This window comes from Miscanthus floridulus, unplaced genomic scaffold (assembly GCF_019320115.1).
Source record: "Miscanthus floridulus cultivar M001 unplaced genomic scaffold, ASM1932011v1 os_2694_3_4, whole genome shotgun sequence".
NCBI lineage: Eukaryota > Viridiplantae > Streptophyta > Magnoliopsida > Poales > Poaceae > Miscanthus > Miscanthus floridulus.
Window position 1 is genome coordinate 59877 of NW_027098455.1, and position 14936 is coordinate 74812.

A 14936-nucleotide genomic window follows, 5' to 3' on the forward strand; every position below is an offset into this window, starting at 1 on the left:
TGCTGTGTGGATCTGATCATTGGCGTTGTACTTGACACGTACGGCGAGCTTTTCTAGTTCTCTAGTAATGTGGTCAGTGGCACCCGTATCGGTGTGCCAGTTGATGTCCACATTGTAAGATTCTGTAGCCTGAAATTGAGATGTATTCCCTCCGTTTTAAATTGTAAGTTATTTTGGTTTTTCAAGATTCATGCTTTTTACTATGAATCTAGATGTAGTATATATTTAGATGCATAGCAAAAGCTATGAACACAATTTGGAACAGAGAAAGTATAGTTAGGAAGTGCTGATAGGAGTCAGGTTGGAGAAACTCTGTTGTCTGTGTCACGATTGCTGAACTTACGAATGCTTAATGCTGGGATCTGTATACGCAGATCACAAGAACACAAACAGACAACGTGCAGGGTGGACACACTTTGTTCATTATTGCAATGAGACCTCAGAAATATATAATACGCTAGGCATCCATTTTAATTACTTGAGGCAGTACATTCAGGCATTTTCACAACTATATATGACACATGTGTAATCGTGCAAGTGAAAACGCCTATTGTTCAGGCTGTTCAGAGTACAGTGATGACTCAGATTTATCAATTCACTAAAAAGAGTGATAAAAACGATCTCACAAATTACAGTCTTTCGGCATCCAGCGCATCTATACCAATCAAGCTCTGTTTCACTAACAGAATGTCTAACAAAGGTGACGTTCTGTTATGCTCCAACAGAGGCACAGAGCTGAAACAGCTTTAGCACACTCAGTCTTTATCGTCGACAGCTTCTTCAGAGTCTCTAAGCCACTCCTGAAGTTTCAGTTCTTGTTCTTCCTTGAACTTATTGTAAGACTCCACTGTTTCGGAGACACCGGCAGCAGGCAAGCTATGGTTGGTTGCAGTCGTACCATCTGACAACCTACTTGAAATGGGGAGGTCATCCTTTTCTGTATCTGGTGTAGATGCACCTTGTCCACCAGCTTGTGACGATTCTGGGGCAGCAGAAGACGCTGAATTCTCGCTAATATCATCTTTGGTTGTAAAGTCAGGCTGTGGCCACCTGAGACTTGATGCCTTTTGCTTCGCAGTGTTGAACATTGAAGAGAGGTAGTTCCTGCTGCTACTTCCATTGGTAGAGCCCAATTCATCCCAAGTTCCTGAGCTTTTCCTTGACTGGAACCCCCAACTGGGGTTCTGGATCAACCTGATAGCAATGAAAGTTTTGTCTTAAAACCAACTTTACAAGATGATGTTCGGCACAGTGCACAGACAAGATATGTACTGCAAGGGATTATGGGTTTGACAAGTAAAGTTCTATTGTGGTTTATTGGCCAAGAAGCAAGATCTTAGTTTGGAACCTAATTGGAGAGCTCAAGTAAAAGACTCTGATCTTAATTAACTTCAGGGTATATGTATAACATATCAATTGGACTGTTCTTAAATGAATAAGGCAAAAAGGCCAAGACTTTATAGCCATAGAAATGTGAACAAAAAAGTTTAGCACATTTTTAAAGATAATAATTGTAAAAAATGTAAAATAAAGTTCCCAAGGATTAGTATATCTGTACCCTCTCTTTGGCTGGGTCTTTGACATTATTTGCAGTGATCTATTTATGTCCTTGATCATGTCATCAGCAAGTGGAAGTCCAAAATCAGCCATGGATCTCACAGCGCAAATAGAATCCTCCATGTCTTCTGTGTGCAGTGTCACCTCGTGAGTCTTTTCTGCAAGCTTACCCTGATGACAGAAACAAAACTCATGTTAGATCCATACAGAAAAATATCAGCATCTTGATTTGTTGTACCAACTACCAAGAGCAAACCACATAACAGACTACGAGCAGCAAGAGAAATATTACTTCGTTCGTTCCAGAAATTTGTATTTAACTACTATCTCCGTTCCAAATTATAAGTCACTTTGACTTTTGTGGTGCATCCATTTTGCTATGTATCTAGACATAATATTATATATAGATGCGTAGCAAAATGGATGTACCAAAAAAGTCAAAGCGACTTATAATTTGGAACGGAGGGAGTAATTCAGATGATAGTACATCTTATACACTAAAAAAGTGGCATAAAATTTGTGCTCTTCCGTTCCATGAAGCCATTAAAAGCAAGTGAATAGTTTTCATGAAACTATATCCTGCAATCCTATATCACTGGAAACCCAGTTGCTAATCAAGCACAACATTAAAGCTTACCTGTATCCAAACTAAACCAAGTAGATACCCAACAGCAAGAAATTGTATTAGACCAAGCACTTGAGTGGTATCATGGTAATCTGGCAAGGATGTACATAACTCAAATCCGCAATGCAACTAACTACCAAGCTGCTAAATATGCACACCCTAATCAATTACTATTTACTAGCAAGTTTGCCAGTAATGCAGCAAAGACACACAAAAGAATATCCGATTCTTTTCAGCTTCTCTCTCCCAATAAAGCCCAAATCTTTGATTTCATCCATCACTTGGGTCGATATGCTATTCCTTAGAGACGAATCGCCCCCAATAAACCAATATGAATGCTAATCCCCAAAGCACAGCTCAACATGCACAAAGGGAAGGAAGCAAAGCAAGGAGGGAGAGGAAGGCAGGCCAGGCGGTGGACCTTGACGTCGAGGAGGAGGGGCATGGAGGCCCGGGCATGCTGCTGGACGAAGTAGAGCCCGACGGAGGGCTCGTTGGCGACGTACTTGATCATCCCGTCCACGCCGTCCTTCACTGCACAGCCACCACCAGACGACCCAAGAAACAGGCAGAAAAATCACGCGAGTAAGCGAGGTGCTCGACGGGAATCCTCAGAGGAGGAGCGAGAATGAGAACGGGGCGGGGCGGAGGAAGATTGGTCGCCACGGTTACTACCGCGGAGGAAGCCGTCGGCGGGGGAGAGCGGCAACGACGACGCGGCGGCGGAGGAGGAGGGGCGGTGGTGCATGTCCGCGCCCGCCGGCGGCCGACCATCACGGACTCGCCGCCTCCGCTCGTCGAGGAGTTCTCAGATTCGCCGCCGCTCGGAGAGGAAACAGTTGCGAAGCCGAAAAAGATCGATTTGGGAGCCTCTCCGTCTAGAGCTCTCTCTTTCTCTCTCCTGCGGGGAAAGAGGTTGAAGAACAGACAAATTATTGTGCTCCTGACAGCTGCAACTATCCGCGCACCATTATGTTACTGGAAAATGGATTTTCAAGCATAATTTCCTACTTGTGCAATTCCTTTTTTTTCACAAACTCCTGTGATTCTTCTTTGAATATAAACTCTCACAAAAATTCTTGATTTCCTAGAGCAATCTCGGTCGTCAAAGTCAGCAATGGAGCAAATTGTTTTTTTTTTCGTCTTAGGGCATCCGCAATGGGTGACTTATAAGCTACTCTAAGCATTTTTTCATATTTTAATACAAGAGAAAAACTAACTTTTATTAAAAGCTAAGTTCATACACACATTTCAAAAACATATAAGAGTGTCATATGGGCATAATCATCCTATGAGCCTATTGAAGATGTTGGCTTAGAATTAGTGAATGACTCTTACGGTTACGTGCCCTTAGTATAGATATATCAAGCTCAAGAATTAACAAACTTTAAAGTTTAAGCATCACTTAGGGCGTGGGTGGCTTTGGGACAAGATGCTTTATTCTAGTTTTTGGATGGGATGGTCTTTGTTATACGTTTGGTTAGAGCATCTTCAAGAGTACCTAATATTTTCTTCCTAAAAACATGAAGTTTTACAACTCTAAAAAAAGTATAGGAAGAAATAAAGAAGGCCATCTCCAAGAGTTTCTAATAATCCACTCCTAAAATATAGAAGACAATTTTACATCAGGAATCCTATACTATTTCTAAATTATCCTAACAACTTTTATATATTCTTTTTCTCCTGTACATTTACATTATGAACTCTTTCCTACTATTTATTCTTTCCACGTCCTTCTGCCTTTAGATTGATCGACAAACACGCGCGGGAGAGAGAAAATATAGAGAAGATACGTGTGACTCGGAAGCACGTAACTTTACGCGGAACAGGTGACTTTTCTCAAGTTCTAAAATATTAGAAGGATGGATTATGAGTTGTTGGGAGTCTCATCTCGCTAAAAATCAAGGATTAGAAAAAGATTTAGGGAACTCATGGAGATGCTCTTAGAGGATGGAGACAAGGCGCTAAAAATCAAGGATTAGAAAGAGATTTAGAGAACTCATAGAGATGCTCTTAGAGGATGGAGACAAGGGGATACACCACTGTTGGTGTTTAGTTAGACATCCGTTAGTGGGACCCCACATCATCTTCTCTCACCTTCTTCTCCTTCGTTCTTCGACATGCCGGGGCATGCCATGGCCGGGGCCACGCTCACGCCAAGCCCATGCCCACCCACATTGGGTAGGGTTGCCCGTGCTAGGGATCGAGGTCGAGCTTGCGTAAGGACCGAAGAGCAGGCATGGGCGCGTGCCCAATGGGAGGAGGGCACTCGCCGAAAGAGAACGGTGTCAACAGGGGATGAAACTCATACCGAGGGACGTCTTGGGACAACATCTTGGAAGAATAGTCTTTCGTGGGCGGTTCCATCTCACCTATCCCTCAAACCAGACACCGCGACGAAGTGCGATATCTATCCCGTCCTCCAATCAAATACACTCAGTTTCCAACTCTGGAATGGGACATCAAATTTTATGAAGTTCTCAAACATCAGACGTTTAACATGCACCTTTTAATGAACGTTAAGGCGTCGACATGATAGGCATTAGGTGTCCTCCAAGCAAAGGTCAGGACAGGACAGCCAACAAGAACATAAGAGAAGTCTAGAGCTTACAAGTCAGACCAGATCAATAGTAATAAGTTTTATTGTACATGATTGTATGCTTTCCTTTCATGGTGCCAATCAGTTTGGTTTGTAGCTTTCATCGCACTTCATCGATTCACTGAATGCATTCCTCTCCATCTTTACCAGAATCAGATACTCTGAACTTTTTTTTTCTTTTTTGAAATGCAGATGCTTTCAACTGCCATATTCTGTCGAATGAATCATTCTTTCCTTGAGCTTCATACAGTCCATACATAATTGACTATATAAACATTAGGAGGCATCTATGTACAAAGTTATGCAGTTTGTCTGTGGCAAATGTATATAATTTTTACAGCAGATGTGAGGGCAAAGAAACAAGCCCTGGTACTATCTGGTAATGATCATCCTACTGAAGAATTGCGACGCAGTGATTAACTGATAAATTGACCCCCAAACAATGAAGATATGGTTTTGATCTCTTCTAGTAGGGGTCTGAAGAATATCTGCAATAGAGAGGTGCATGGAAATATATCATTATTTCAAATGATAAAGCTTCATCAAACAATAGAAAACATTTTTTTTGACAAGTTCGCGGGTTCAAGTCCTGGAAACAGCCTCTTGCAGAAATGCAGGGAAAGGCTGCGTACAAAAGACCCAAGTGGTCGGACCCTTTCCCGGACCCTGCGCAAGGGGGAGCTACGTGCACTGGGGTTTCAATAATATAACAGAATGATGCTGACACAGTGGTGGAGCCATTTGATTGAGTAGCCTCCTCAAGATAACAAAGAAAATTGCAAGGAAAAGGAAAGTGCTTCACTGTTCATGACTCAAGAGGGACATCATAACTTATCCATAGATAACATTTTCGTACCCACACGACAGTCTTTGTTTGTTTCTTTTTTTTTTTTTTAAAATGTGCACTAGAGATATTTTGTTTATCTGTCAAGGTCTAATTCCAATGATAAACAATTTACAAGGCACTAGCTAAGTACTTACCATTTAGAATTCTCATTTGCTTCTTCTTTGTGCAAACTTCCATTAGTATTCTGCAAAGTAGGGGATGGCTCCCTCGGATTGCCTTGTTTGTTTAACAGATGAGAGAAACCCTGCCAAAATCCTACAGGCCGAGACTGAGTGCTTTCCTGATGCTCTTCAGATCGCTTTTCAAACAAACCAGCTGATCCAGGATTTAACTCAGAAAACCTTCCGGCTCCAAGAAGTCTCTCAGGGAGCTCTGATTCAGTTTGACTCTCAATGAGAAAGGCCAAATCTACAGTTAGCGTTGTGATATAGCCAAATGCCAAATGAACAATTGCATTTGCAACTATAGAAGACCCGATATCCACATCAACTTCAATGAAGTTTGATCCTTGAGTATACTTGCACGAGAGGGCTCTCCCCAATATACAGATGGCTTGTTCACCAACAGCAGTCCGAACAATCCAGGGCCCCTTAGCAATGTTTGCTATTAACTTAAGCCTTGAGTTTCGGAAAGCATCATCTCCTTTCAAGAATTGGTCCATAAGTGAGCCTTCAGGTATAGCCTCTAGCGATACAAAGTAGAATATTGCACTGTAGTTATCCTTGGGCAGTTGCAAGTTGAATGCCCAGACAAAAGGCTGGTTACCACGTGAAACCTCCTCATCAATAGCTTTTCTAACTCGATGATTATTGTCTTTCAGGATCTCACAGATTTTTGCTGGTCCTTTGATCCAATCAAATCCAAGAGGCTTCAGAAGATATTCTCCACCTGGTATTTTTACCTTGTTTGTAAGATATTCTGGGCCTCTGACCATAAATGAATCACCAGAAGGAGTAGCCCAGCCATTAGGACAGTTTTCAGGTGTTAGACAGGGAACTGCTCCTCCTGACTTAACATTCTCTATCCATTGTTGCTCAGCCTCACCATTCGAAGAAGCCATCTACAGAGAAAAAAAAAACCCCAGGTATAGTGAGTTACATGCATATTTTTAAACTGAGAGTTCTCTCACAAATAGAAACAGACTATGATGTATATAGGTTACACAAGACTAACAGAGCAATGATATGTTTACTACTTTACAATTTAGATTGTGTTAGAATCTACATGTATGACTTGCGTATGTATATGGTATGGGCCTGCGCTTGGTATAGCCGGCCGGCCCTATAGATGGTTAGAGAGATATGAGGAGATCTCGTTTGGTCCTGTTTCTATAAGCCACGAGATCTCCCATCCCCTACATATATGTACATAGGTCTCTCAATCAATCTAATCTAATATTCCACGCAATCTCTATTGCTTTCAGATTGCACCGACCTGTGTAAATTTACAATTTTCTCCCAAATAAAGGATATTGGTATACAACATTGAATGAAGACATTTACCACCTTAATGCAATGTTTATATTTGACGAAAAATCCTTCTTCCAAATGACTTTTACGTCTATGTGGCAACTAAAAAGATGAGTGATCAAATTTTGTAGGGTAGTTAGTGATTAACACATCGTCAAGCATATTCATAGCAAGGAGCATATTTAGTGCTTGTTCCCTTGGGAATTGGGTATTTTGTTTTTTTCTCTTTTGAGGCCATGTACAGTTTTTACTTATCTGTTCATATTTTGTAATACAACACACTTATCATAGTAAGGCTCTGCCCAACTCTTTCGCCCAAAAAAAAATCATCAACTATGAAAAAAAGGGGTCCCAAAAGGCCAAGATTTATGTACTGTGGTAGGAAGGACCTACACAGCGCCAGCCCTCGGTAACATGCCTGTAATCAGGAGTATAGCACTAATAGCATACAGCACAGAGCAGCAAGTTTTCACACCACCAAATAGGACTTAATCCAACCATGAAGGAGCATTACACAGTCTGAACAGGGCAACATGTGGAACCGAACACTAGGACCAAATAACTACGATGCAACCGTGACACTTCCACGCCTAAATCCACATAACTAGTTCGGTTCAGCAAGAAGCCATAGCTTTGCTAATGTGATGTTTGCTTCCAATCAACTATGGAAGTAGAAACACTGCTAGTTTAACTCTTCCATTTCATTACCACACGCTTACAATTCCTTGACTGATCGGCAGAATTGGGAACGTCCCCCAGTGGGCGAAGGTTCTGCAGCCGAAGCGAGGTGGCGTGCCGGGATCAGCTCAAAAATTGCACAGCAAAGGGTCAAAATCCCAATCTTTTTTCGCAGGGCTCTGCACTGTGCTAGAGAATCCAACGAGTTCCTTATCCAGCTACTCTCCACCAGTCCACCACACCAACAAGAACTCGCCCAGGGGCAGCAACAAAGCAGGAGGAATGAGCTCGGAGAAGCTCCCGCTGAGCCGAATCAGCCCCTCGAAGCCGACGAATTCGTCGGGCACCACCCGGCCCGACCGCCCATCAAGCTCTTGAATCGAGACGCTACGGTTCGTGCCCGTCCCTCCCAGCTCCGACGAACAAGCAGAACGCAGCAGCAGCTTGGGAGGCGAGCAAAAGAAAATTGCGCACGCGCGGGAGCAGCAAGCTCACCTTGGGGATCCCGAGTCCTCTGACTCCTGAGTGACGGCGCCCCGGTGAACGAAGTGAGAGCGGACAAGATCCCCGAGCCGCAGCGCCGCGATGAAAGAACCTCGCAGAGGGAGGCGAGGATCTGAAGAGGCCTTGGGCTCTGGATTGCGTCGGATTCTGTGTGGCGTCCTGTCCTGGCTGGAGAAGGAGAACTGGAGAAGGTTTCGACGTTTCGTTGCCGGCCGGGGAAGGAAGGAGGGAAGGAAGGAAGGGGAGCTTGTCCTGTCGTTGCGGAGCCGTAGCTGCGACTGCGAGGGATAAATAAATAAATAAACAAACAAAGGGAGGATGCAGGCAGGCGCTGATGACGTGACGACGTCGACCCGGTCCAGCATGATTGGCGTGATAATACAGTTTCCCTTTTGGAAGTTTCTTCCCTCCGTCTCGATTCACAAAATACTAATACAAAACGAGTTAATTGTAAATTTTTAAAAATGTAACTAGTTTTATTTATAGGAAATATTATCAACCTTGTATCTCCTAATGTATTATTATAAAAATATATTCACTATTAATCCCATATATAATACTTATTATGTGTTAGTATATTTTTATATATATTACACCTGTTTTGAAATAAATGATTTCTAGCTATATGCATATGGATAGTATTTTAGGACAAAGAGAATATTCAGTCAAATTAGTTACTCAAAAAAACGAGATGCGCGCTTATATTTGGGACGGAGGGCGCTTGTCGTCGTCATTTGTCACGCGTGCTTGGCCTTCTGATCCGAGTGCCCTTGCCTCGGGCTATGGCTGCCTTTCGCATGGCTACCATCCACCACTATAATATTTTGATGTTCAAAGCACACAGATATGACTGAACAAGCATCACTTTGTTTCTATTTTTTTTTGAAACAGCATCACTTTTTTTCTTGATGCATTGTCATTCTTCTCACGAAAGATGGGTATAGTTGACATATACAATGATACTCCGTACCTATCTGCAAAATTCTCCATATCGGTCTCTTTCGCTCAGCTGAGAAACAAATCGAAATACTGTTCCGACTAATTTAGGTGAGAATATATCGATTAAAAAAATAAGTTGAAAAATACGGCACACGGCCACAATACGATGATACTCCGTACCAACCTGCAAAAAAGACGAATTTCCCCGCACCGAAAAACTAAAGGAGAAAGGTCCCGCGGCGTGGCACTCCTCCCCAGTCCCCAGTTCCCCAGTCCCCACCCGACCCCATCCCCGGCCCCGCGGCTCGCCGCCGCCGCCCTCGCCGCGAGTCAATTGGCGCGGCGGCTTGCTCTGCTGCCGTGCGGCGACGACAGGAAGAGACGCGGGGGGCAGGGGCGGAGGAAGTAAGAGGCCGCCACTGGATCTCGTGAAGCTGCCCCGAGCCGAGAGTGATCATGAGCTCTAGGAACCTTGTCCGCCCCCCGGTGAGTTCTCCCTTCCGTTCTCTTCGGCCCCCTGTGTGTGTTTTGCTTTCATGTTTGGTCCGCGTCGGTAGCTGTCGATTGGATTTGGTCGCTGAGTAAGGGCGCGAGGACGCGGAGGGGAAAAGTTCTTGACTTCTGGAATTCGAGGACAAGATGAGAGAGGGTTGGGAGGAATGGATCAGATTTCTTACCTTATGATGACTAGCCGAGCCGATGGGGACAAAGCTAATAGCTTTGGGGGGTATGTATGTTGCTTGCGCACTGCTGTGCAGTTAGTGTCCTCGTTGTGTCAAAATGGGGGAAGCTAGATGAAGTTTCAGATCTTATGCAGCTAATGAATTCGTCATGTAGCACACAATTAATTGAATATTTGGGGCATATATGTTTGCTTTTTAAGTCTGATGATATTTGTACCAAAATTTTCCTAGAGCCATTGCAATGTCAGCTACTCCCTCCTTTCCCAAATATAAGTCCATTTGCACTTCGACACAAGAATTAAGGTGAGTAGTACAATGGGCCCATCGTGCACCAATTATTGCTAAAATTAACAAAGATGACAAGTTTATTGCATTGATTATTGTGCCTAGTATTGGTCGACTTGGAAGAATGAGAATAAAAGGTGCCTTCATGTTTTGATGGATTTATATTTGGTGCATTCGAGAGAAGACTGGATGGACTTATATTTGTGATCATAGGGGGTATCAAATATCTTACCCCCTCTGGTGCATTCGAGCCTGTTCGCTTGCTCGTAAACGATCGTAAATTTCCAGCCAGCAATAGTGTTTTCCTCTCACACCAAACCAGCCAGCAGTAAATAATCCACGATCGTTTACGGCCTCCCGAACAGGCGGAAACAACATTTATTTCCGCTGAGAGGTAGTATCATATATCAGTCCATGGTCTACCTTATAGGCTCTACCACATGGGTGCTAGCTTACTTGTTTGCTTTAATCTGTAACAAGTGTGTAAAAAATACCTCTTTTGAGATAATCTGTTGCAGTAGTGATTGTTTATACACCTGCTTGACAGTCTGTGTACCCTAACTAATGTTGTCTAAGTTAGTGGTTATTTCTTTGCTCTTTTCCTCATATGCACGGTAATCACCATGGCAGGTTTCCTGTAGTGCTGCTGTTAATGGAATTAATGGATGCCTCACCTACAGTACATGTCGTTCAAGAAACTACTATCAGTATTCTCATACCACTAATTTACAAAGTTCGCCAGTAGACCAGATGCCTTTGCCTCGGAAATTAAGGAAATCTATTCAGCGAAATGCTTACTTTTTAACCCAGAAGAGGAAGTTCGTACCACACTGTTCATCAGACCTTAGTACTTCCTACAGAGAAGAAGTACCCAACTATTTATCAATCGATGTTTTGCAAGACCAATCAAATACAAAACAGGGATCTATTCGTAAAGTGCTTGTCATTTTGAATCCTAATTCTGGATTCCGAAGCTCTCGGGATGTTTTCTACAAGAAAGTGCAATCAACATTGAAGGTAAGGCGTCCCTACCTTTTTTAGTCAAAACCTTCCTATTAATTATTAACACTTATGTTGATGCATTCATCAAAGTTTCTGTCATATCCAGAGAAATGAGTATTATCACCAGTTTAGTTCTGTAAATACATAGTATGTACAAGACTGTGCAAAAATACATCCTGTATGTGTTAGAAGAAAACCTCAGATACGCTTCTTTCTTACCTGTAATTTATATATGTTTGCGTTTGAATTTTGATTTGGTGCAGCTTTCAGGCTTCAAGATGGAAGTCATTGAAACAGCATATGCCGGTCATGCAAAGGTTCTTTCTTCTACTGTTGACCTCAAAAAATTCCCTGATGGTAATATCAATTGTGTATCTCTTTTTTCTTATTCTTTCTTTTTTTGTCAATCAAGTTCCTGTCTGTTTCACTATTCAAGATGCTATCTTTTTTCTTGTTTACAGGTATTATATGTGTTGGTGGTGATGGGATCGTCAATGAGGTCATCTCTTTTCCTACCTTTCTTTCTGTATAAAAAATGAACTGGAATACAATTTTGCTTTATTGCACCTGGGTGGACATTTTCTTTGCATCTACTACATATAAAACATATCTGTTAGATGGGACTGTTCTCATTGCTCTCATATAAAAGCTACCAGTTTTAGCTCATGGTTATGGCTGACTTCTAGCAGCAGTTGTTTATAGTAGTTTGGACTAGTATGTACTATGTATCACTGGCAGTTATCTGTCTTCAACTGGTGGTGGACACAAGTGCACCCTGGGCATGTGTTGAAGCATTTTTTATTGTTTTTTCTAGTCTGAAATTTATCTATCCTGCTGATGGCATTCTATATTTTAATGCAGGTTTTGAATGGATTACTTAGTAGAGACGATTTTGAAGTGGCAATTCGATTTCCCATTGGGATAATACCTGCTGGCTCTGATAATTCATTGGTGTGGACTGTTCTTGGCATCAGGGATCCTGTTTCTGCTGCAATTGCTTTAGCTAAGGTACCTTGGTTATGTCATGTTTATTTATTTCATACTAGATCGTACTACCAAGGATTTCTCTGACTCGGCATATCATCAAACTTAACAGTACATATTAATTTGTAAGGCCATTCTTCTGCAGGGAGGTTTCACACCAATAGATGTGTTTGCCGTTAAATGGATCCAAGCTGGAGTGACCCACTTTGGTTTGACAGCTTCCTACTATGGTTTCGTAGCTGATGGTAACTTTTCATTCTTCTGCGCATCTTATTCTGATAATCTGATGTGATGCCCTTGCCTTCTGAACTGTATCATTAAAATGATCCCAATGCTGTCGATGTAGGTTAAAAATGAATCAAATTATATGTAGATATTTTTTTTCTATCTGAGTTATTGGGTATCCAGAGAGCCATATATGGCCTCAAGCAAGGAAGTGATAATTATTGTTTTTGTCTTAGTTGCTACTCCCTCTATTCTCTTTTATTAGGCATTCACACGTTTTTGAAAAAAATCGATTGGCGCTGTAAGTTACCAAAGCATACGTATTAACTTGTGTTTCATGGCACTCGAAGCGACAGAAGCGTGCTTTTGCACCGTATTGGCCAGTGCTAGTTGTATCATGCATGCATGCAAATGTGAAAAGTACTCCATCCAGTTTGAGCGACGTGGCATGCAAAATGAATACGAACACGGCAACCAATGGTAGATTAATTCTCGGACAGGTAGTTCGCTGGTGCCTTGGTATCTGAAGTAGCGCTTATAGCACCTAAAAAAAGACAATGGAGGTAGCAGTAAGAATGAAAGGGGCTTAACATGGGTTTGAAACCATATAATACAGCAGAACTTAGAGGTAAGAACAAAAATAAGTAACAGAACTTCTACTCATGGCCTTGCGAATTTAGGATTAGATCAGATATATGGATATGCTGGTTTGTGCCTGGCTAATTGAATTGCTCCACCAATCTGTTATGTTCATACTCTCAAGAAATAAAGATGTCTAATTACTTTAAATTTGCACTACCGCTATCAAACATTCCACCATTGTTATTATTTTCTAGTTCTTGCTTGATTACCTCTTATCGATTGAAAACACTAGTTGGTAACCCACAATTTCATATGTTCTTAATCTGACACATCTTATCTTCTATATACCCTTGTTCCTATATAAATTATCTATTCATCTTAAAGTCTAACACTTTTTTTTTTCTCTGCAGTTCTGCAGCTGTCTGAAAACTTCCGCATGCAGTTTGGTCCCTTCCGTTATGTTGTTGCTGGCCTTCTGAAGTTTCTTTCATTACCTCAGTACAGATTTGAGGTAGACTATCTCCCTGCATCACCAGGGAGAAATTCTGAATTGAGACCACTGACTGAAAAATGTCATGAACAGCTTTCTGATGATGGCAAGGTTAGGAGAGGTACACAAATCAATGGTAGGATTGAAGATAATTGGGTTACCAGGAATGGGGAGTTTCTTGGCATTTTTGTCTGCAATCACTTTTGCAAGCCTGCCCAGGGGTTACTTTCTCCAGTTATTGCACCAAAAGCTCAGCATGACGACAGCAGTCTGGATTTGATTCTTGTCCATGGAAGTGGCAGACTCAGACTATTTTGCTTCTTTGTTGCCTATCAGCTTTGCTGGCATCTTCTACTCCCTTACGTGGAATATGTCAAGGTATTGTGGGTTGTGACTTTCTTGTATTTGTTCACGTCACTTCTTGTGGCAGTTCATGTAATCAGGCTTACAATCCCAATTATAGACATCCTTGAACTTAATAGAATGCACTTTCCTAGAATACAGGACGCCTGATTGATTCAATCAGATAACCTTCCACTGATGTGGCATTTTGTTTTGCAACAATAATTGCTCGCAGATAAAAGAAGTAAAGATTAGGCCAGTTGGGAATACTCACAATGGTTGTGGTGTCGACGGGGAGCTTCTTCATGGAGAGGGCAAAGCTGAATGGCAGTGCTCGCTGCTTCCAGCACAAGGCCGGTTGCTTGGCCAGGATCTGGGTGCTTTGAAGTAGCTACTATCTACCCCTGGCAGTCATTCTATTTTATTTGTTGAGAAGTACCGAGATTGTTGATTAACGGGAAGAGAGCAGATTTATCTTTGGCCACTGTTTTCATATATTTATTGCGAGTTTGTAAATAAGGTCAGAACCTAGTACACGAAAGGGGAAGCTTGTGCTGGATGCCAAATTGCCAATGCCATGTCCAGCTGTGCTGTGAAAGCTAGCAGGTGCAGAGTTGGGACTGAAATAGCACATTGTAAAGGCCTTGTACAATTCACGAGCAAAGAGCAAATTCATGTCTGGCGGGGTGAAAAGTGCAGGACCTCAACTGTTCAAATAGCATGGATGTAGACGACTTACCCTTTGTCAAAGATACAGACTTGTTGTTTTTAGATTGGTAAAAGCCTGGGCGGGTGCAAAAATCGATCCTAGTGATGGTTAAGCTTGCTAAAGTGAGATTAAGGCAATGGGATGTGACATACCATGGTGTGCATCTCTGTCATGCTGATTTGCTGAGCACAATGAAGTTCTTAGTCATGTTCGATACTCCCTCACGTTCCAAACTATAGTTACTTTGGCTTTATCGTAAGTGAAACTTCTAACTTTTATTAAGTTTATTAAAAAAATCTATAGTATCAACATAGTGTATTTAGTAGAATAGAATTTGTAGATGCTAATATATTTTTTCTTTAAAACATGGCCAAGGTAAGAAAAGTTTGGCTGAAAACAAAGCTAAATAGAACTGT

General features: G+C 42.0%; 3 protein-coding genes across 3 annotated transcripts; 1 reads left to right on the top strand and 2 right to left on the bottom strand.

The window, feature by feature from the left end:
* Positions 1-423: 423 nt before the first annotated feature.
* Positions 424-3123, bottom strand: LOC136535335 (uncharacterized). Its single transcript, XM_066527629.1, has 4 exons — positions 2858-3123; positions 2604-2716; positions 1559-1728; positions 424-1194 (listed from the first exon to the last, which is right to left on the bottom strand). Exons 1-4 carry the CDS (start codon positions 2928-2930, stop codon positions 756-758), a joined length of 795 nt encoding a protein of 264 aa, XP_066383726.1. The 5' UTR covers positions 2931-3123; the 3' UTR covers positions 424-755.
* Positions 3124-4674: 1551 nt separating this feature from the next.
* On the bottom strand, positions 4675-8534 carry LOC136535337 (protein ENHANCED DISEASE RESISTANCE 2-like). Its single transcript, XM_066527630.1, has 3 exons — positions 8271-8534; positions 5763-6688; positions 4675-5269 (listed from the first exon to the last, which is right to left on the bottom strand). Coding segments are annotated over exons 2-3 (927 nt in total). The 5' UTR covers positions 8271-8534; the 3' UTR covers positions 4675-5268.
* Positions 8535-9440: 906 nt separating this feature from the next.
* On the top strand, positions 9441-14683 carry LOC136535334 (sphingoid long-chain bases kinase 1-like). The gene is made up of 8 exons (XM_066527628.1): positions 9441-9704; positions 10817-11203; positions 11452-11545; positions 11650-11687; positions 12050-12196; positions 12318-12417; positions 13390-13847; positions 14047-14683. The coding sequence occupies exons 1-8, from the start codon at positions 9675-9677 to the stop codon at positions 14200-14202; spliced, it is 1410 nt and encodes a 469-aa protein (XP_066383725.1). The 5' UTR covers positions 9441-9674; the 3' UTR covers positions 14203-14683.
* The last annotated feature ends 253 nt before the right edge of the window (positions 14684-14936 follow it).

What these genes read in the sequence shown, in the direction of transcription:
- LOC136535335 (XM_066527629.1), bottom strand. Translation starts at nt 2,930, where the DNA reads ATGCACCACCGCCCCTCCTCCTCCGCCGCCGCGTCGTCGTTGCCGCTC. An exon ending in CCCTCCTCCTCGACGTCAAG is followed by an intron (nt 1,729 to 2,603) that starts GTCCACCGCCTG and finishes TTCTGTCATCAG; the next exon opens with GGTAAGCTTGCAGAAAAGAC. An exon ending in AAGACCCAGCCAAAGAGAGG is followed by an intron (nt 1,195 to 1,558) that starts GTACAGATATAC and finishes CATTGCTATCAG; the next exon opens with GTTGATCCAGAACCCCAGTT.
- LOC136535337 (XM_066527630.1), bottom strand. Translation starts at nt 6,688, where the DNA reads ATGGCTTCTTCGAATGGTGAGGCTGAGCAACAATGGATAGAGAATGTT.
- LOC136535334 (XM_066527628.1), top strand. Translation starts at nt 9,675, where the DNA reads ATGAGCTCTAGGAACCTTGTCCGCCCCCCG. An exon ending in CTGCAATTGCTTTAGCTAAG is followed by an intron (nt 12,197 to 12,317) that starts GTACCTTGGTTA and finishes ATTCTTCTGCAG; the next exon opens with GGAGGTTTCACACCAATAGA. An exon ending in CTTACGTGGAATATGTCAAG is followed by an intron (nt 13,848 to 14,046) that starts GTATTGTGGGTT and finishes AATTGCTCGCAG; the next exon opens with ATAAAAGAAGTAAAGATTAG.